At 36.3% G+C, this 21,647-nt stretch overlaps 1 protein-coding gene across 1 annotated transcript; it reads right to left on the bottom strand.

Annotated features, from left to right (window-relative positions):
* Window positions 1-3,514: 3,514 nt before the first annotated feature.
* ARL14EP (ARF like GTPase 14 effector protein) lies at window positions 3,515-21,599 on the bottom strand. The gene is made up of 4 exons (XM_045808580.2): window positions 21,449-21,599; window positions 9,220-9,755; window positions 7,223-7,350; window positions 3,515-6,200 (listed from the first exon to the last, which is right to left on the bottom strand). Exons 2-4 carry the CDS (start codon window positions 9,640-9,642, stop codon window positions 5,972-5,974), a joined length of 780 nt encoding a protein of 259 aa, XP_045664536.1. The 5' UTR covers window positions 9,643-9,755; window positions 21,449-21,599; the 3' UTR covers window positions 3,515-5,971.
* Between the last annotated feature and the right edge of the window lie 48 nt (window positions 21,600-21,647).

The raw sequence follows: 21,647 nt of genomic DNA, 5'->3' as shown, positions 1-21,647 counted from the left end.
CTACGTATACCTCCACTTACTCGTCTCTGAATCAGAAGGGCCGGTCTCTTAATAAGCCTCCTTGGGCAAAAGAACTCATTATGGTTTTCTTAAGTAATCCAATGTTTGTTGCAAGGATACATAATGAAAATTATGGCATCTTGACTTTGTGGCCAGGTTTCACTGAGAGTGGGTATTTTCAAGATACAACAGATGAGCAGCTCTGGTGACTCAATGACAGCTTCGAGAGCTATTGCCTTCCAAGTGTATAGCTCTAGAACCCTAGTGTGCCTTAGCAATTCTGTCCTTTCATCTCCCCTCATACAAACCACTGAATTCTTTCTCCTCTACCTTGTCTAAATTTTGAGAGCATCTGATTGGCTCAGTCTCTTTCATCACTTGGTGATGATGTTTCCTTAACATTTGCCCAACTTCTAAGCTGTGTTGGCCACATTGGCTTCCCTTGGTTCAGGTCTTTTACCAAGGTCAACCAGCTGGGACCAGGGGAAAACAAAAATGCAGAGTAAGAATCTCCTAGGGCCATTTCCCTACCTGAAGGTATGAGGGCCCTAAAATGGGCTGTGGGAATGTCACACAGTACGAACTTGGTCTGTTAGGGATGTTTAGCTGTTCTGTGACCCTTAAATCTATGTGAAGTCCTTTATACAAAAAGACATCAAGGACAAATTAAGCATTTATTCAACTGTAACTTTAGGGGAATGAGTTGGAAACTTTTACTGAAAACTTTGGGAATGTTTCCCTTTCAATATTTGCTATAGGGAAGTCTTCTTGTGGCCAAATTTAGAAAAGCCATGAGCCACATTATTTTGGAAAATCATCTTATTTGCATGCACCAGATTGTAGTGCCTATATTTTATACAGAAGTGCTTTTTGCATACACAGTCTCCTTCGCTAAGGCATAAGTGACGAAAGCCTGTTGGTAATTTTAAAAACCTCATTTACCGAAAAGAAAAAAAAAAACCACAAAAACAGAAAACCTCGAGTGATAGTTTTCTCCAGATCGTCAGATTGGTCCTCCAGGCTCTCTTTTAATAACTGATCTGGGGGTGCTTGGGTGGCTCAGTCAGTTAAGCGTCCGACTCTTGATTTCGGCTCAGGTCATGATCTCAGGGTCGTGAGATGGAGCCGTGTCGGGCTCCTTGCCCAGCGCAGAGTCTGCTTGAGATTCTCTGCCTCTCCCTCTCCTTCTGCCCCTCCCCCTGCTGGCAGGAGCACTCACGCTCAAGCGCACTCTCTCAAATAAATAAATAAAATCTTAATGACTGATCTGATTCCACTATACCAAGCTGAACTGAAAAAGGGGAAAGTTCAGTCCAAATCAAAAGGTTAACTAACCTTTGGAGAGGGCATGAGTTTGTTATTTAAAAACCCTTAATGATGCCAGAATTCACTGAACATTCCTGAATTGTTTTACCTCTCCATGCCAAAATGAAATTTGTGTTTCACCCAGAGCCTTGTAGAACCATCTTACATGTTATCAGTACTGCCACTTTCACTTTATCTTATGCCACCAAATAATTGATTCAATTAAAAAAAAAATAACTAAATACTACCTTGCAGTCTAAATCATAAACTTGGGCTACCAGAATATAATCAAAACCAAAATTTAATGTGTATTTATCAAGTTGTTTAATGTAACTGATTGGTTGCTGATAACAAAGGGATACTTACACAGATAGCATTTACATTTTGAATTGTTTCAGGTCTCCTTTTATAGGCCATATTCTTGTATCTTCATTTTAGTTAAGTTCTCTTTAAAGGACAAAGATCCTGCAACTCTGACCCATGTCTAGTTTTTATATTATTTCATTAAAGAAAATGTGCCCTTGCATCAAAATGAAGGATCACCCAACGTGTTTACAAAGAAAATCATGAGCCAAACTTTTGTGTTTTCATGCATTATCTGATGGAGTTGGGAGTATTGGAGGTTTTGTCCATTTTAGCAGTGTTGGTAAGCATTTTACTTTTAATAAGTCCATTTATCTCAAAACCATAGCTGAAGATTATGGCAACTCTTAGTTGTTTGCTTGCAATGATATGAAATGAGAAAACTGAAGTTTTAAAATCATTACAAGAAATTTTTCCCTCATGGCTTTAAGGGGAAAAAAAAATAATACATTTAGTTTACGTGTCAGTGATAAGGGCTGTAATTAAATACTTTCAAACTGCACTTAAAGATGCGGTATTACTAACTCAACTGAGTTAATAATGTTTTATCTGGTAAATCTCCTTTATCTTCTCCAAGTTGAATTATCTTTGTAAAATCAGCCAATCCTCACCACCATGCCATTACAAATAATCTATAAATTGGGGGTATATATTCTACAGGAGTTTATTATGCTTTTCAAACTAAGTGTTCAATGGAGTGTTTGATGATTTTTAAGTAGATAAAAGCATTATTTTTCCAAGTCTCTCCACTTTATAAAAATAAGTGAAATCCATAAGTGCCCGTGCATATATTTTCATATCCTCACTCACATTCCTAAAAAAAGAAACCTGGGTGAGTCCTGCTGGGTGACACCTAAGACTGCTACAAAGAGAAACCATTCTACTTCCAGGGATCTTTAAAATATCCCACTTCAATGTAATTACCGGTGCTCACGGTGTAATTTAGAAGTGAAGAGATTAAGCATTAAGTGGTAGCAGCAGAGAGTTTATTTACATCAAGATACCAGCAGATGTCAGCAAAAACTAAGGCAGTGCCCCATGACTTCTACAAGCACCTGAAGCTATTTCTTTCAGGGTATCCGCAATGTAAACAGAAAATCTCAAAGTACCAAAGTGCGGTCCTTTTAAGACCCCTCTGTTTTATACATTGTTACTTGACCCGGGAGGGGTGGGGAGGCCACAGTCAGCCTTTTCAGCACAGCAACAGCTCTTTCAAAAAACTGAACTGCAACAGATATTGTCCAAGGAAACTCACCTACAAGGCTTTATGTAACAAACTAAACTGCAATTCAGCCAGCCATCCCCATTAAAAAAGCAAACTTTTTTTATTTTTGGTTACAGAATACTCGTATTAGCTAGACTCTGCAGTATGTGTTTAGGGGTTCTGAACATGGAATATTTGAGAGGACATGAATGTATTTTTCTGGAGAAGTTTCTGTCACGTGGTAGACCAGCTTGTATACAGAAGTAGATATAACATTTTAAAAATAGAAGAATCTCAAATATAATATTTCAAAGGTAACTATTTTCTTATACTTGTAAAAGAACTAGGAAAAAGATCACATGAGATGCCATTTACTTAAAACATACACGTGCATTTTTAATGTTTGTGGTCAATACTGTGTAAGACCAGTGTTTATGGCCTTACGCTAACTTCTCCGGCAGGACCCATATACAGAAGTGTTCGTATTGCTTTTATTTCTGCTTGTTAGACTAATAGTATCCTAAAATAATTTAGCCACCTGGAACCATACTTATGCAAAATATAAAAAGAACCTAGCCAATTTAATTGTATTCTGGATTTCTGTAATTCTATATTTCAAAATAGTAATGTGAACTCGTGATGTAATTTTCCCAAAACACAGCTTTTATTATAGCATACTCCAAATTAGATACACCTCTCTCTGTAAACATTGTGCATACTCATGAAAAGTCTGGTTTCCTAAACAGGTATAATGAACAAATATAAGCAAAATTGTTCAAGAAATTTACCCTTGAAACTTAAATTAACTATTACCATCTTTGAAAAATAACACAGAAATGTTACACTAAGGAATGCTGAAATACAATTTGAATTTTAAAGTCATTTTATTCTTTTGAAAACATATTCCTGTTTTAAACAAAAAAAAATCTAAGATTTAAATTTGTCCCTATAAATAGCTTAAGCAATATACTAAATCATACTTACCTAGAACCAACAAAAACATTGGCAATAATGCAACTAACATCTAATGAACCCAGAAGTTCAGATAAAATTGGAAGTCTGTGTATCTTCTATAACAAATATTTCCTTAATTCAGAAAAAAAAAATCTAGCATCTGATTTAAGTATAAGGAGCCAAAATATTCTCTTTGCTAGTGCTCTGTTGAAATGTGAATTAAAGAATTGAGACTAACCATACTTCTGATAACTGGTCAGTGACAATTGTAACTTAATGACAATTCCATGGTTCAAAATGGGATACCATCAAAGTAAAACCTGTTAAACAGATACCAGAAGTATACAGGAGTAAAAATAAACCTCTACTGGTCAATTTAATCAAACTGGTTGTATAAATTTCGTTTCAATAGCTAAAAAGTATTTCAAACTGCTAAACGTTCACCTGATTAAACTAAAGTACTATAGGGGAAACCAAGCAAAAACCTAGTTTCCTGGCAATGTCCTAGATGAGGAAAGATTTTACACAGACAGGTAGCTGCTTACAAAAGAGCAGTTATCACCCACTCTCATCCTCCAAACAGCACCCATACAAATTCCATAAAAACGTGTACATCAAGATTCAATTTCCAAATAATTTATACTCTCAACCACTGTTTCTCTAATGTTTTTTTTCTCATTATTACTCCCTTAAAGCCTTTTTTAGGCCTTTTAATCCTTATCACCACCCCATAAAACTTTAATACCATAGATACAACGTACCCCTGTTTATGTATTATATGTACACCGATGTTTTATACAAAGAATGAGATTTTTGCCATCAAGAACAAATTTTCACCAAGAACATATGGTCTAAACAATGAAAGGTTTGTTTACAATACTAAAACTTTTTTTTTTTAAGGGTAAGTTGCAAGACGAATTTTAGCATTTAGATATGTAGATTATTTCCAAAATTCTTTTAACACTCAACCACCTAGTTTTATCAAAATTAATTTTTTCTGAAGTAGGTGGGCCCTGTTCTCAGCTACAGTCCTTGACTTGCACAGTAGTGTAGGACCATCAAAAATGGCCATTCGAAGCAATCTTAATATGGGGAAAAATATTCTGTGACCTTTAAAAATCTGTGAAAATATTAAAAACTCGGTCAGTTACAAACAAAAGAAAACAAAAACACTGTAAAAAAACTATGTTAGTACACTATAATTTAAAACATTAGAAACAGTGAGAAAAGTGTTATTTCACTGTAAAAAAACTAATCAAAAGTGGTCTGAAGAGTGCTTGCCTTTCCGTTAACTAAGGATACTAAATAAGCCACTGTGAACTGTCATACTCAAGTTTGGATCAGCTTCCACCATTTTTCCATTTGTACTTTCAATGTTGTAAAATAACTCTAATTTCCTTTAACGTGAAGTTTTTCCCATCACTTCCTCGGGGACCTATTCAACCTTCCTGTCACGACCAACTTGCTTATGCACGTTACGCGTGCCCCCACGAGGCTCCCCTAGCTTCACACTGAGGTCCAGAACAGCAACAGCGCCAACATTCCCATCAGTGATCCCTTCTACAACTCCACTTACGTTCAGTGCAGATCTCACGTCTAGCACTATCGTTTTTCATTTCTTCACTTTTATCTTTGTTGGCCAGTTCTTTTGATGATCTACTTCTGTAAAATGTCACATGGGTTACAAGGAGACAACACAACCACAGGGCTTTGCTGTGAGTGAGCTGAATGACAGTTGTGCAGTGACCAGTCACTAGCAGAATCTGAGAGAAGTACTGTGATTGGTCAGAGATGATGAAGCACGTCTGTTCCATAATGATCTGTGGACCAAAGGGCTGGCAGGGGAGTTTGTACTTCACCTAACTGCTCACAGTATAGACCATGGTAACTGAAATTTAAGCTGTGCTAATGGAGGACTGCCTTTGCCTACCTGTTTACACTAACAGGCTTAAAGCTGACTGCTGAGGAATAGCCCATCTAAATATACATCAGATAATAATCTTAAAGCACCCTAAATGCAACGTTAGTGCACAGTGAGTGCATGTTGAGGTGGTTTTCAAATTCTCATCATTTGGCAGTCAACTTTAAAATGTATCTTAGGATAACAGAGTTTTAGAAATGGAGCCCATAATTTGATACCACAAATTATCCAGCATGTTTGTTATGAATGATTTCTCCTCCTTCGATTTCGATTTGCTCATACAGCCACTTGCGGTCACAGCGGCATTCAGCTCCACATTTGGTGGAACCACAGGCAGGACAAGCATAGAAACATCCTAAGCAGTCTTCATCAAGGCAGTCACAAAGGTCCATTCCACTGAAAATCAGGAGACCCTGGCTATCATAGACCTTACTCTTCGCAGGTATCACTTGTCTGTAGAGTAAAACACAAGACGAATTACACCTCAAAGACACATTATTTTTGAATATGTTATTGAAATGAAAACAAATTTAAGGAGGTATAATATTTTGAATTAGCAAGGATGTCCTGCAAAACTGGTACAAAACTAACCAGGCTCAAGCCTAGTGCAGTAAATGAACTCCGAGTGAGAAGACGAGACCTCATTCTAAAGTGTTCAGACAAGTCCAAAAAAGCCTAAATATGCCTCTAGAAGTCCATTTAAAAGTCAACTCAGTCCATTTCTTTACTATTTCCAAAAAATATATTTCTGTTTAAAATATTTTCCCCTTACTGTAACGGCAACAACAGAGAATGGCAGCTTAACAGTGGTACATTTTGTTGGATACCAATCTCTTTCTACCACCTTCTTGGTTTTTATACTGCAATTAATCTGTTTCTTGTTCTTTAATGGACTCTAGCAAATTTGGCTTAAAAACAATTAAATGACTCAATGGAAAACCTTAACAGATGGAATAAATAGCATATGTAGAAAATAATTCTGAATGATTACACTAACATTTCTTTGTCAACCTGTGCTTTAGAAATGTTCAATTTGAAAAGTCATATTCCAAACAATTTAGTTTTCTCATTCATTCTGTTGACTGTACCATAACTGTTTCTATTTTAGACATGTAAAAAATAAAAGCAACCTTGAATTCTTCCAAGATTGACTTTTTGGCTGCTACCCATAGAGTGATATGCCAATTATATAATGCCAATGCTTTTAAAAAATTGTTTTAAGCATAATATGTTTAAATTTTAATTCTCATGCCAAAAATGTTAACTTGTTCACTTTATTGACACTTCCTTAGAAATAAATTTTTAGAGTTGAAAGGGATGCCTTAATTTTATATGCAGTCCTTGGAGAGTCTTACTAATCCCAAATTTTCCAATTTAAAGAAGTATCTACCCAGGAAATTTAAAACTTAAGATAGCGAACAATACAGATGTGAAGCAGCAAGTTAATACAGGTCTTAAGTGAACACAAAGCCTACCTGTCAGAACCAGCGGTTGCATTTTTTGTGAGCCTTCTTTTTTCTCTTTTACCAGTTTCTGGAGCAAATTCAGTTTGCTTTCCTGGGTTTGCAAATTGCAACGACCTCAAAGCTTTAGCAGTTCTTCCCTGGATAAAGGTAAACAAATTATCAACTCAAATCTTGACAACAGACCCTGAACAGATTAATATTTAATCCAGATTATTCCTTAACCTGAAGGATGGTCTGGAAAGAAGAAAAAGGTTTTAGAGCCCAAGTGCAACAACATTTACACAGCCCTAGACAATATTCAAAGTTTATGGGTTAATTTATTTGTAATATTTTCATTATCTAATTTTAGTCTCTGGCATATTAGGAGGGGCAACAAGCATGGTAAAAACTGCAATGGCTGCTGCTAAGATGAAGAAAAGGCAGAAAAACTGCTGTATAACCCAAAGGCATAACGCTGAGGTTCCTGGGGTACCTCGCAGTGGAGTGTATGATTCATGATCTTGATGTTATGAGTTCGAGCCCTATGTTGGGTGTGGAGATCACTTAAAAAATATTAAATCTTTTAAAAATACCAGAAACAAAACTGAGGTTCCTAATATGATCTTGAGTCCTTAAGGAAAGGTTCTATTATATATATATTTAAAAGCGGAGAGGCAATATGGTTTCAAGTTCTGAAATAGTATTCTCATCTTTTTAAAGCGCTTTGGTAAAATAAATTTTCGATGGTTAAGAATTTAAGTTCATTATCTGGGGAAAAAACAGTTTATGTGATATATTCCACGAGAGCAACAAATAAATGAAATGGAGAAGACATCTAAAGTGACAGCAGGAGCTAGTATCTAGTATGAATTTCAAGAGAACACTGGGTCCTGGAGATATGCCTCTGAGGGGAGAACAAAAGGGAAGCACTACATATAATTTAAAATTTTAATTATCTTTTAATTTGGTTTATTAATATAATGAAAAGGAGGAAATTGAGAAAAATATCCCAGCAGCAAGAATTATAAATTGGTTATAAGTAGAAATTTTGAGAAGTGCTCCTTTGATATACTTATCTTTGTTCTGCACCAAAGACAGCTTTATGAAATCTCAATTTTTTCTGATATAGTTAAATAATCTGAATGTGGGCATGTGAATAAGGGAGTTATAAATATTTAGTATTTACAATGTAAAAATGTATGCTTTTTCACCATAGGGAGTTCTTAAATCAGCAAGTAAAAACTCAGAGCTAGAAGCAAAGGAAAGCTTCTAAAAAACCCAAATAAGAATGGTATTAGTGCCAAAGGAGAAAGAAAGGTTGAAGAAACAATTACTGCAAGTCATTTCTCTTGTGTTCATTTTAAAGTAGTCATTTTTAAGTCCTTCACAAGAAAGAATTCATTCTGCTATACAGATCCTCACTGGCGGGCAGGTCTTACTGAGTTACTTTGGTATTAGAAAAGAAACTAAGGTAACAATTAAGTCCTGGCTTTACCAGAATGTTCTAAAAGCCACTCCCAACATCTTAGCCCTAGCAGTTACAGCTTGAGTCTTGGACACAATATGCTATTCTTTCCTCAAGCCTATTTTATCATCCAGTCTGGGTATATAGAAATATTTAGAAACACCATTTATTTTCACCTCCCCAACTTTAATTCCAATTAGTATAATAAATAATAATGTAAATATGGTTTCTTTTCCTTCCTTTCTTCCTTTCTTCCTCTCTTTCTTTCTTTCTTTCTTTCTTTCTTTCTTTCTTTCAAGATTTTATTTATTTATTTGACAGAGAGACAGCCAGTGAGAGAGGGAACACAAGCAGGGGAAGTGGGAGAGGAAGAAGCTGGTTCCCAGCAGAGGAGCCCGGTGCGGGGCTCGATCCCAGAACGCCGGAATCATGCCCTGAGCTGAAGGCAGATGCCCAACGACTGAGCCACCCAGGCACCCCCCATAAATATGGTTTCTTTATAGTTCAACAAAACCTCACATTGTAGAAGTACACAGAAGAAAAAAATGACTACTATACATACATCTGAATCAGGTTTTCTTCTCTGCCGGTCTTCAGAATCAACATCCACACTTCCATTGATTATCTGTGTACATTTTGGACAAAGCTTCCAACCAGGTACAAGCTGTCTTCCAAATTTTGCACTCAGAAAAGTGGCATCATCTAAGTCAATTACATGCAAATTTTTTTTGGCTAGTTTTTTGTGTATGTTAAATGGGTCACAACATGACTTCTGCAAATCCTCAAATCTGTCAATGTAAATTTTTGCATGATGAAAGCAAATGGTATTGTTCCCAGAAAGTGTCATTCCAGTTCTAAGTTGAAGTAAAAGCATATCATTTGATGACAATTCTTGCAAAGTCTTGAAACCCGTGTGACGAGTATAGTAGGTTTTATGACACTCATTTGTGGTACGAAGCTGGACTCCAACTGAACATGGATCCATCACTCTAGATTCCAGCAAATTTCCCTTGTTTGATTTTGTCTAGATCGATCTTTCTCTCTCTCTCTCTCTCTCTCTCTCTCTCTCTCGCTCTAGCAGGTCACGTGCTGATCGCCCTAGAGAAAAGACTGAAGTCAGATTTGTGCTGCAAACTTTTTATCTGGGAAACTGAAAAAGCATTTGATAAAATTCAACATCTATTTAAAAGAAAGAAACTCTTAGCATGCAAGGAACACAAAGACATTTACCAAAAGCTTACAATAAATGTTATTAATCATAAAACATTAGAAGCATTCCCTGTAAAGTCAGAACTACAAAAGAATACTTGCTATTTAACACTGTATTAAAGCTTCCACTTAATATTGTATTAAAAGGTATGGAGATCGAGAAGGAAGCAGCATTACTCAAAGATGATATAAATATCTACATAGAAAATACAAAAGGTTTAACAGACGAACTATTAAAATTAGTAAGATGATTGAACAATGATGCTAGAAACATAAAACATTAAGAGACCTTACAAAATAAATCCTACAAAAGACATGAGAGACTTCTATGGAGAAAATTATCAAAAAAGAAATACAAAAAAAAGATATCCTAAATAAATGTAGAAATTAATCATGGGAAATCTTACTGAGGTATATATATTCTCTGGTAATTTATCTGTAAATTCAATATTATTCCAATCAAATCCCAACAGGTATTGCACCCACTCCCCCTTGGAATTTAGCATTTGGTTTATATGGAAGAGCAAAAATCCAAGAAAGTCAAGATAGTTTGAAGGAAAACAAAGTAAGATATTTATTTACTATAAAGCTATTACAATTAAAACAGTGTGGTGTTTAGTATAGTATTAGTATAGACAAATAATAGTATAGACAAATAGATCCATGAAAAGATGAGGGCTTGCTGCAGTATATGACATGTGATTTTATAAAATCAGTGGGTATTGCACACTAAAGGGGAAAAGATTTAATAAGATTAGGGCATAACCAGCTAACCACATGGAAGAAGACTAAGATCTCTTTCTCACAAATATCAACTCCAGATGGATTAAAGAATTAAACAAGAAAAGAAAAACTGTACTAATGTTTGTAAGAAAACCTAGAAGACTTTGCGACATTGGGATAGAGAAGAATTTCTCAAACAAAAAGGCACATACCAAAGAAAAAGATGGGATACATTTGATTATATGTCAAAATTAAACATTTCCTTATAACTCTGAAGGAGGTAAAACAGCCACACTTGAAAAGGTATTGTTAGGATTATTACCCCAAATATACATAAAAAATTCTAACATTCACAAATCAATTAGAAAATGACAAAGAACCCATTAGAAAACTAAGCAAATAGGGGCACCTGGGTGGATCAGTCAGTTAACGGCTGCCTTCTGCTCAGATCAGGATCCCAGGGTCCTGGGATCCAGCCCTGCATTGGGCTCCCTTTCAGTGGGGAGTCTGCTTCTGCCCCTCCCCCTGCTCGTGCTCTCTCTCCCAAATAAAAATCTTAAAACAAAAAAACAAAACAAAAAAACAACTAAGCAAATATAAATAGGCAATTTACAGAGGAAAAGAATAAAATAGCCAATAAATGCATGCAAAGATATTCAACCTTTATAGTTATCCAAAAAAAAAAAAAGTCAAACTCAAAACCATTTCTCGAACATTTGCTTAGCAAAATTTTAAAAATCTGATAAGCTGGTTAAAATGTGGCCAACTCTTACATGCTCCTTGTACATAGGTAGGAATGTAAACTGCAACTGCTTTAAGAGTGTTTTTGGTAATTTCTGACAAAATTAAACAAGTCCACATCCTAGGACCTTGCACTTTCAGCTCTAGGTGTCTGCCAAAAAATATATGTCCCAAAAGAGCACAAGGACTTTGTACATTATATATACAAGGACTTTGAGCATCTACTGTCTTTGATAGTGAAAAGCTGGAAATTATCTAATTTTAAGGATGAGAAACCATGGATTACTTAACAAGCACTCCTACAGGACAGTTAACCACACGAATTATATGAATCAACATGGATAAATCTTTTTTTTTTTTTTTAAGATTTTTATTTATTTATTTGACAGAGAGAGACAGCCAGCGAGAGGGAACACAAGCAGGGGGAGTGGGAGAGGATGAAGCAGGTTCCCAGCGGAGGAGCCTAATGCGGGGCTCGATCCCAGAACGGCGGGATCACGCCCTGAGCTGAAGGCAGACGCTTAACGACTGAGCCACCCAGGCGCCCCAACATGGATAAATCTTAAAGATAATCTTAAGTGAAAAAATTGTAAAAGGATACATTTATGTAAAATTTTAAACACATAAAATAGTGTACATGGTTTACAGATGAAAATATGAATCATGCTAAAATATACATGAGTAAGAAATACCAAATTTGTGGTATACATACTTCTGAGGAGGAAGGAAACTTTTTAAAAAGAGATTTATGGAAGATTAAATTGAAGGCATGTACACAAGTGTTTTCATTATTTTCTGTACTTTCTCTCTGAAAACTTTCATAAATATTTTTCAAAGCAAATACAAAAACTTAGTTGAATTCCTAAGGGAAGAGTCAACAAATCCAAGTCACTAGGAAGAAAAAGTGTTGAAAATATACATGAACCACTGAAATCTGGGTGGTGGCAGTGTTGAAATACCTAGGATTCTGCAATTTTTCAAGTGTTTTTTTAAATTTGCTCCATGGGAAAAAAAAACAAAAAACAAACAAAAAAACCGAACAACTGGTTAGGAAGCTTAGATACTTCCCAATATTAATATTCTCTTCAGAGAAAAACCAGAATCGTATAAGATCTTATGAAACCATATACAAAGATGACTCAGGTCTCATGTAACAAAAAACAGTGAATACATATGTACCTGTTTTCAGTTAAAATACTAAATAAAAAAAGTTAAAAAATAGAATACAATCTAAAGTTCAAAATGTCACCGAACATTTTAACTTAAAATGTTTAAAAGCTAATTAAGATGGAGCATATTTATGTATTTTTATTCTGTTTCAACCAACTTTTAAAATTTAACTTCCCAGTAATGGTGCCAAGTGCATCAGATAAAATGGCTTGTATTATACAAATAATTAGATTTCTTCTAACAGAAATATGGGTTAAAATAAATGAAGGAATGGAAAAGAGGAAGGTAGAGATGCAGTTATAAAACAAACTATGCTGTACTATACTTTAACAGATGGGACAGAAATCTTGCTGACCTTTCTTAACAGTATCATAAGGAAAGAAACTTGATTGACAACCTTCTCAGCACATTACGGAAATTGCTAATGTTTACTCTCTCATTGATGCTCCATTCTTTATATTTGTAGGTAACTATCACCAATTTGTAGCCACTAATCTATGATTTTCTGAACAAAAAATTATTCCTAAGCATTCAAAGACTTGGACTACCCTGACCATATTTAATAGGAAAAGCATCTTACAACTTAGAAAATTAGTTTTAGAAATAATACATTTTTACCCATTAGGGAATTCTTTTCCTTGGCTACTGGGGCATCTGTTCCTTTACTTTCATCTTTTTTTTTTTTTTTTTCATTCTCAACTTACTTTATTTAAGGCAAGCATTATCTTGGTACAAAACCAGACATTCCGAAACAGGAGAAAAAAAAAAAAAGACCAAAATTCCTTGTGAACATAGGAAAAAATTCATAAAAATAATTTAGTACACAGAATCCAGCAATACATATAAAAAAATCACAACCAATGAAAGTGTCATTAAAGAAACATGAAATACTCAGGAATAATTTAAACAAAACATAGAAGATCTATACACTAAAATCTACAAAATTTGTTGAGAATTATTTTAAAAGACCAAAATAAATGGTGAGATACCCCATGTTCATGTATTGGAAGACACAAAATTGGTTAAATGTCTGTTCTCCTTATATTATAGATTCAATGCAATTGTAATCATTAATTAATAAGCTTCATCTAAAATTTACATAAAATGAAAGGACTTCCTATAACCAAAACAATCACAAAAAAGAAAAGCCTTCTAGTCCAATTAGAATGGACTTACTCTAATCAGGATGGTATGGAATTATCTTAAAGATAGATATATACATATCAATGGGATCAAATATAAACCCAAGAGATATACCCCCTTTTATAGGCGCAAGTGATTTCTAGTAAAGGTACAAAGACAATCCTAAGGGAAAAATAAATTTTTTCAACCAGTGGTTTTGAAATAAGTGGATATCCATATGAGAAAAATGAACATTGGCCAGTAACATACACTATAGATGAAAATCAAGATAATTCGTAGTCTTCAACACTACAGCTAAAGACTTTAGGAGAAAACACCGGAGACCATATTTATGATGTTGTGTAGGCAAAGGTTTCTCTGGACACGGAGAGCAATTAACATAATAGAAAAAATGATAATTAGGTTTCACAAAGAATACTTTTATTCATAAGTCAAAATTTCAAATATTAATAGGAAAGCCATATATTGAAAGAAAATATGCAAACAGTTTTTACCAGCCAAATCCTTGTATACAGATTAAAAAACTACAATAATAAAAAGACAAACCATTAACATTGGCAAAAGACTAAAGCAGACAATTCAAAAAGTAAGATATATAGACAATAAACAATAGACAATACATGATAAACAACTGACAGCCAACAAAAAGAATGTAATCTTTCCATTTGCAAGGACATGGATAGAGCTAGAGTGTATTATGCTAAGTGAAATAAGTCACTCAGAGAAAGACAAATACCATATGATCTCACTCAAGAACATATGGGAAGGGGGAAAAAAAGAAAAAGGGAGAAGGAAACAAGCCATAAGAGACTCTTAATGATAGAGAACAAACTGAGGGCTGCTGGAGGGAAAGTGGGGGATGGGCTAACTGGGTGATGGGTATTAAGGAGGGCACTTGTGATGAGCACTGGGTATTGTATGTAGGTGATGAATAACTGAATTCTACTCCAGAAACCGATATTGTGCTGTAAGTTCACTAAAATTTAAACAACAAAGTGAAAATAAAAATTAAATATTCCAGTGAATGTGTAGTGGAATATCACTGAAATACTTAGTGCAATCTCTAAAGACTAAGTAAGCAACTGTTCATGTGTTTACTTTCCTTTTATCTTGCCTAAATTACTACATAGTTCATGAGAGTTTATTAGCAAGACTCTAAGTTGTGCCAGTGTACTTAAGTGCTCTCCCTTAGAAACTTGGAAATATGATTAAACTCCTATTAAATCACTTTTTTTCTCTAAGTATTTGCTTGGACATCTTCCACAATAGCATAAATTCTTTTACTAACCTTAAACCATTATGAACCTGATCTCCTAGCTGAGAGTATAGTGTTAAATGTGTTTTTAATTCAACTTAGCCATGACCCTATCAGTCCTTGAAAACATCCTCTTCTGGCAAACAGATGCTTCCAACTATTTTGAGCTCTGGGCACACTTTTGAGTACTATAACTTTTGGAGGAACACTGGAAGGTACTAAACTGCTGCACAATACCATTTTGTAAGCAGCCATCCCTCAAGTGTCACTGTTAGGGTAGATTTACTATTAGAGTTGCCAGATAAAAGATAGTATGCTCAGCTAAAAATGAATTTTAGATAATGCATATATGTTGACTGTATCCCAAATACTGCTAAAAATTTGTTATTTGTCTGAAATTCAGATTTAACTGGACATCCTGTATTTTTATTTGCTAAATCTGGCAACCTTATTTACTATGTAGTTTTTGTATCTTCCAGTACAGATGTTTCTTTAGTATCAGCTTCACATTATGTCCCACTTCTTGTCACTAAAGAAAGCTGAACTTCCCATTAATAAATTACAGGACCTGCTTGGTTTAAAATTAAAATGTCCTAACAGACAGAAGATAAACTGCCAGTTACAGTAAAAAAAAAATAAATAAATTTTACACATTAAAACTCAATGGCACAACTGTACCAACTCATTTAAAACTATTATAGTAAGAGTGTATACACCTGTGTTAATGAAGTTTTATTGCTTAAAGTCTTATATAAGTTTGTTTCCTGACCTACTATTAGGCAGTTTCTTCAAGCACGGCTAATGCTGGGCTAAAGAAAGTCAGGCTTGCTCAAGAAGCACACAATTTCAGCCAGCGATCTTAAGTGGTTACTGCCTGCCTTCTAAAAATTACAGCCTCTGGCTGCTCCTCCCCTGTTGTATTACTCAATGTCCTTATTTCTGTCTTCCTTCCCTAAAGTTCTGCCTTAGAGCTTTTTGGATCTGTTCCTCAGCAACTGTTTCTTTTGCTTGCTTTGGTCTGTGTTCTGGCAATGTGGCCCACGATTAATATTTATCTTTTTCTTCAAGTGACAGTCCAGTAGCTTCATGTTGCTCCCTTCCCCTACATGATGCAACATTCTCCATGCAATGATGTAATGATTAATCTAACACCTTCCTAATTAACACAGTCAGAAATGCCCTACTATTCATTGTCCACGAACCAGTACTGCCATCAGCTGGGAACTTATTAGAAAAGAGGAACCTCAGTAAGGACCCTAGATCCTGTGAATCAGGATCCATATTTTTACAAAAAGATCCCCAAGTGATATGTAAGCATATTAGTTTGAGATCCACTGCTTTAGGTAGTTCAACTACGAGAACATTAACCAAGCATCTTCCGTATTTTTAAGGCATATTTTTTTTTAAAAAAAGGAAAATACACACACAACATGAACTTGCCTTCCAGGAAGTCTGACATTTAGCGAAGATTAGGAAGGGAGGGGAGTCATAAACTTGATAAAACAGATGTATAAAGAACTATGCATTGTTGAGAGCACAGCTCTCAAGGTTTTCACATTCTGATTATGAGACCTCTGCTTCTTCCACTGTCTTGCTTCCACTGCTATTTACAGCTGACAACTGAAAATAATGGTTAGCAACGCAAATATAATTCTTGTCTATATTCTTGTAACTTCTGTATAATGGAGGTTCAATGGACTCCCTGACCCACTGTAGAAGACCATTTTGCTTCCACGTGCTCATTTATTTTAATATTCCTGATCAATAAGTGTGTCTGTTCTTTTGTCATTTGAACTAGTTATAACATCTTACCAGTTCCCTCATTAGTAAGGGAAACAAAAACCGTGTGTTCATAATTTTATATTTGTGTGACAGTCATGATTTTACTTCCGCCCCCTTTTTTTGTGGAATTTGTGTGTGGGGGGGGGGATTCTTTTAAACATAGGAAGAGATCAATTTGCTACAGCCAATCACTTTAACCATTATAATACCTAGTATTCATCATGGAAGAAAAAAAAAGTACTGCTTTTAAATGGATAAGATGAAAACCAATAACAAATGAAAAACCTTAAATGTGTTCATTTAGACCTGATTAATTTAGTTCTTTTGCCCCAACTTTGGGAAGATTTTACTATGACACAAATGAGATCCAGGTCTTCAAGTACTTTTAAACTACATCTAATGAAGTAGGATTTACAAATACTAACACTTACTTAATTTCTGAAGGGCCACTGAGTCTCCTAAGGCCTTCTTGTATAAAGGTTTAGATGAATTTTATTTGTAAAATAAATTTCAAATAGCATTTCAAAGAGCAAAAATGCCTTTTGAGAAGCTGAATTTTACCGGAGACCTGTGTTCCTAGTTCTTTAAGAGTCACGGTTAAAGAAATCCTTCCATTCCTCTCCTTAAGGCTTCTACAAGACACTGAGGATACCCCCTTGTTTACCTATGACTAAGAAAAAGACCCTTCAAATTTCCATTCTTTGCCTCATTTATAAATTTATGAATCTTTTTTAAGATTTAATTATTTATTTATTTCAGAAAGAGAGAGAGAGAAAGGAGAGAGAGAGAGGGCGCAAAGGGTGTGAAGACAAGCACACAAGGGACAGTGGGGGTGGGAACAGAGGGAGAGGGAAAGGGGAAGTCAACTCCCTGCTGAGTGGGAGGCCGATGCAAGGCTCCAGGCTACATCTAACAACACAGATTATGACCTGAGGGAAAACCAAGAGTCTGTCCCTCAACAGTCTGAGCCACCCAGGTGCCCCTATAAATTTGTGAATCTTAACTGCATGTCAAAAGTGACCAATTGGAACAAAAATGCCAGTTAGCTATATTTTAAGTTTCTCTCCTTCCCCCAGGTCCCAGAACTGTGGCCCACCCTCAGCCAGAACCCACCACAACTCCTCCGGAGAACAGCCTCAGGGTAAAACACTCTGGAACCTACAATCAAATCAAGGAGTTCTGTTCTAACATCTTTTATTCCTCCCTTGAGATGCTGGTACATCTTTTGGTCAGAGAATTCTCTCCATTTCAATAGTTCATTTTCCCTTATTGCCATAACCCTTTCAAATAAAGTCTCTCTTTACAAACTCTGGATTTTTTTTATTTGAAAAATCCCTAAAATTATTTTTTGCATTTTGGGCTTTCTGTTGCTTTAGGGTTGTTAACACTCTATTCAGTGCCTACATAGAGTACGTTCTGTGATTCTAAAATTAACATTTAATATTCTTAAAGCACTACGAGAAGAGTCAAAAACAATGAAATAAGCATAGGATAGATTAGACCCTTTCTTTTACTTCTACCACCTTAGGCCGTAAACAAAATAATCTGCTCCTCGTATGATTTGAACACTGCAAGCTCAAGAAACAAGTTTTTGTTTTTGTTTTAAATTGAGGTATAATTTACATACAACATTATTAGTTTAAGGGGTACAAAGTAATGATTCAACATTCGTATATATTATGAAAGATCACCACAATTAAGTCTAGTTAACATCCATCACCACATGGTTACAAATGTTTTTTCTTGTGATGAGAACTTTTAAGATTTACTTCCTCAGGAACTTTCAAATATGCAATACAGTGTTGTTAACTATTGTCACCATACTGTACATTACATCCCCATTACTTATTTTATAACTGGAAGTTTGTACCTTTTGACCCCCTTCAGCGATTTTGTACACCCCCCACCTCTGGCAACCACCAATCTGTTCTCTGTATCTATGAGTTTGTGGTTTTTTGTTTTTTTTTTAATTATTTAAAATTTATACATGTAGGGACGCCTGGGTAGCTCAGTTGGTTAGTGTTTGCCTTCAGCTCAGGTCATGATCTCAGGGTCCTGGGATTGAGCCTGGCATCAGGCTTCCTGCTCAGCGAGGAGTCTGCTTCTCCCTCTGCCTCTCCCCTCGTTTGTGCGCTCTCTCGCTCTCTCTCTCAAATAAATAACAATCTTTAAAAAATAAAATTTATACATGTACATATTTAGATTCTATGGAATAAGCTTTTAAGCATTATCACTTGTTATCCATTACCAAACTCTACAGTAGGCAGGCTAGATGTAGGTGAGCAAGCGCATACAAGGAAATGATGCTAGCAAGCTTTCCCAATAACACAAGGTCTAGGACGTTATCGCAGGGCTCCTACAGGAATTAAAGCAGGACACCACAGCCATCACTGCCACTGACAAAACAACAGCAGAGGAAGGTAGGGATTAATCAAGGAGAATTTTTTTTTCTTCTCAAAATTTGGAGGGAAATTTCCCAAAATATTTTCCAATATGTTGGTTTCCCTTAATACAGTTTTTCCAGTCTCCTAATTAGTGGGAAAAAGTAGCATTAGGAGGAAATTTAGCCAAAGAAGAAATTTACTGAATTTTTAGTTCAATTTTTAATAAAAGTCTTCCCCTTTCATGACAAATGCCTTTTCTCTTTTGGGGGGGGGCTGTCTTAGAAATTTATAAGGCATTTTCCCAGATTATCTCTTATTTAATGGAAGAAAAATCCCTACTTTATGAATCAGCAGTTTTGGTCATAGGAATACACATACAAGTCATGCCTCTTGCATCTGTCAACTTTTTGTACCCACTATCTTCAAATACTAACTACTCACCCTGCAAGTGAATGGACACTAACAGAAGGGTTAAGGAGCAAAATGAGATAGTCTTTAACACTTAAGAGTCAGGCCCAACAAGAAAGGTAAAGAACTTAGAACCAAAACATAGTCAATAGTACCATTTAAAATATTTGGTTCAAGTGCCTGTATTTACTAAGTGCCAGGTACAGTACTAAGCACAAACATCATCTCTTTAATCTTGACAACAGTGAAGTACTATCATCCCCATTTACAGATGATGAAACTGAAACTTAGAGCTCTAGTCACAAGCCTAGCACAGAGCCTGTTACAACATTCAAGTTCTTGCTTAATGAAAAAAAAAACCCACAAAAACTAATTTTACTTTAAAGAATCCCTCTTAATCAGGCCCTAACGATTTACTCTAGGTTTATCTAACGTATTCCCCTCAGATTTTTTAATGCTTTATCTAGCATACTTTCAGATCACTTGGGGAACAATTTAGCAAACCCTTCAGGCTTCCAAATTTGTAATTTGTCTCTAATCCTCTAGTCCTTAAAGGCCAAAGAGAACTGAAGTAGGATTTCAACAACTGAAAGACTGTTTCCAGACCAAGAAGAATGAGCAAAGTTCTCTTTATTCTACCTGATTCTGTATGTGGCCCAAACTGTCAAACTATACTTAACACTATAGTTGTTGAGTAAGTGATTGTGCAACTGAATTCTTTTTTTTTTTAATATTTTTTTATTATATTATGTTAGTCACCATACAATTCTAAATCATTCCGTTGAAAATACTTTCATCTCTTCCTAAAAAATAGTCTGGACTCTCTAGCATGACATTACTTGTTCAAATGCCACATGCTCCAGGCCAAACTACACTATCTGCAAAGTTCTTTTACACTTTATGCCATTATACTGTCCTCCTGCTTGGAAAGCCCACAACCCTTTCTGTGCCAGGCAATACTAACTTATTTTTCAGGGCAGCACCAGCGTCTTCACCTATCTGGTGTGCCTTACCCAAATACTATTATTATAGGTCCTTCTTCCTCTGTGTCTGCAGAACAATTTAACGGTGCATTAAAACTTTTTCTCTATTCTCAGCTGTGGGAAGGCAGGAGCTATATGGCTTTATTTTCCGCATTACCTAAGGCAAAAGAGGAACTTCAGGGACTTCCCTTTTCATAGCACCATCACGGGGTTTTTTTTGTTGTTAGTTTTTCAATAATATATTAAACTCTGTGAGAACAAGGGATCACCTAGTTCCTGTTTAACAGTTGTAGCTTCTCGACCATCTATACTAGCACTTAGTAAATAACGTCTTGTGAATTCACGTTCAGAAACTGCTACAATCTCACACCGAGGAGGATGAATCTCTCAAATCAGGGTAACGAAGTCCACAGGACGCCGCAATATTTCCACCTCAACAGCATGATAGTCACAGGCATACGCCCCTAGTTGACAGCCACACCATAACGTTTCAAGCTATCGGATACGTCCAAATGATCATTTACTCAGTTCATCCTACTGGGATGGAAAAATGGATACTGATCGGCCTCCAGCCTCAACCAAACAGCTAGGGCTCATTAAAAAATAAAAACGAAACTGGAGCGATACAGGCTGCGGACTAGGTTCAAGGCCATAATCACCCTCTTGTAAACAGTACAAGCCTAAATCATAGCTTTGCGGGCTCCAGGTCTCCCGAAACGAGGCGACAACCCGCGGAAGATACAGATGCGACAGGAACTGTGCTAGGTCCTGACACAGGGGGCCCGCAGATGAACTGGGGGAGGCCAGGTACTCTGCAGGGTAGCAGGCTGCAGGAGGCCCCAGCCAGCAGCTGAAAGTCCCTCTCACGTGTCTGGGCCTCCTCTCCCAGCCCTCCTTACAGACCTCCGTGAACCGGCCCTGGCTCCCCCTCTCATCCAAGGACCTCTCTCCACACTCGCGCCCTTCGCAGAGCCGCCCCCCGTCCCGTTCCACCTTAGCTCGTGCTCTCCTCTGCAGAATTTGGGCTGCACCCGCATTCGCGTAGGGCCGACTTCGCTGCCGGTTTTTCCTCTCCTCCCCGTCGCTACCACCGAGAGGACGGCGAACGAAGGCTAGAGAGGCTCAGCGTTAGCATAAACCTAGAGCCTAGAGCGACGCAAGCCTGGCCGGCCTCCCGGGCGGGAAGGGCGGG

This window comes from Ursus americanus, chromosome 24 (assembly GCF_024610735.1).
Source record: "Ursus americanus isolate L20-20 chromosome 24, mUrsAme1.1.p, whole genome shotgun sequence".
NCBI lineage: Eukaryota > Metazoa > Chordata > Mammalia > Carnivora > Ursidae > Ursus > Ursus americanus.
The sequence above is the reverse complement of the archived record's forward strand: the minus strand, read 5'-3'. Positions and strand labels throughout refer to the sequence as shown.

Coding starts and splice junctions, on each gene's coding strand:
- ARL14EP (XM_045808580.2), bottom strand. CDS start 9,642: ATGGATCCATGTTCAGTTGGAGTCCAGCTTCGTACCACAAATGAGTGT. Junction 7,351..9,219: donor GAAGAAAACCTGATTCAGAT/GTATGTATAGTA, acceptor ACCTTTATCCAG/GGAAGAACTGCTAAAGCTTT. Junction 6,201..7,222: donor GCAACCGCTGGTTCTGACAG/GTAGGCTTTGTG, acceptor TTTACTCTACAG/ACAAGTGATACCTGCGAAGA.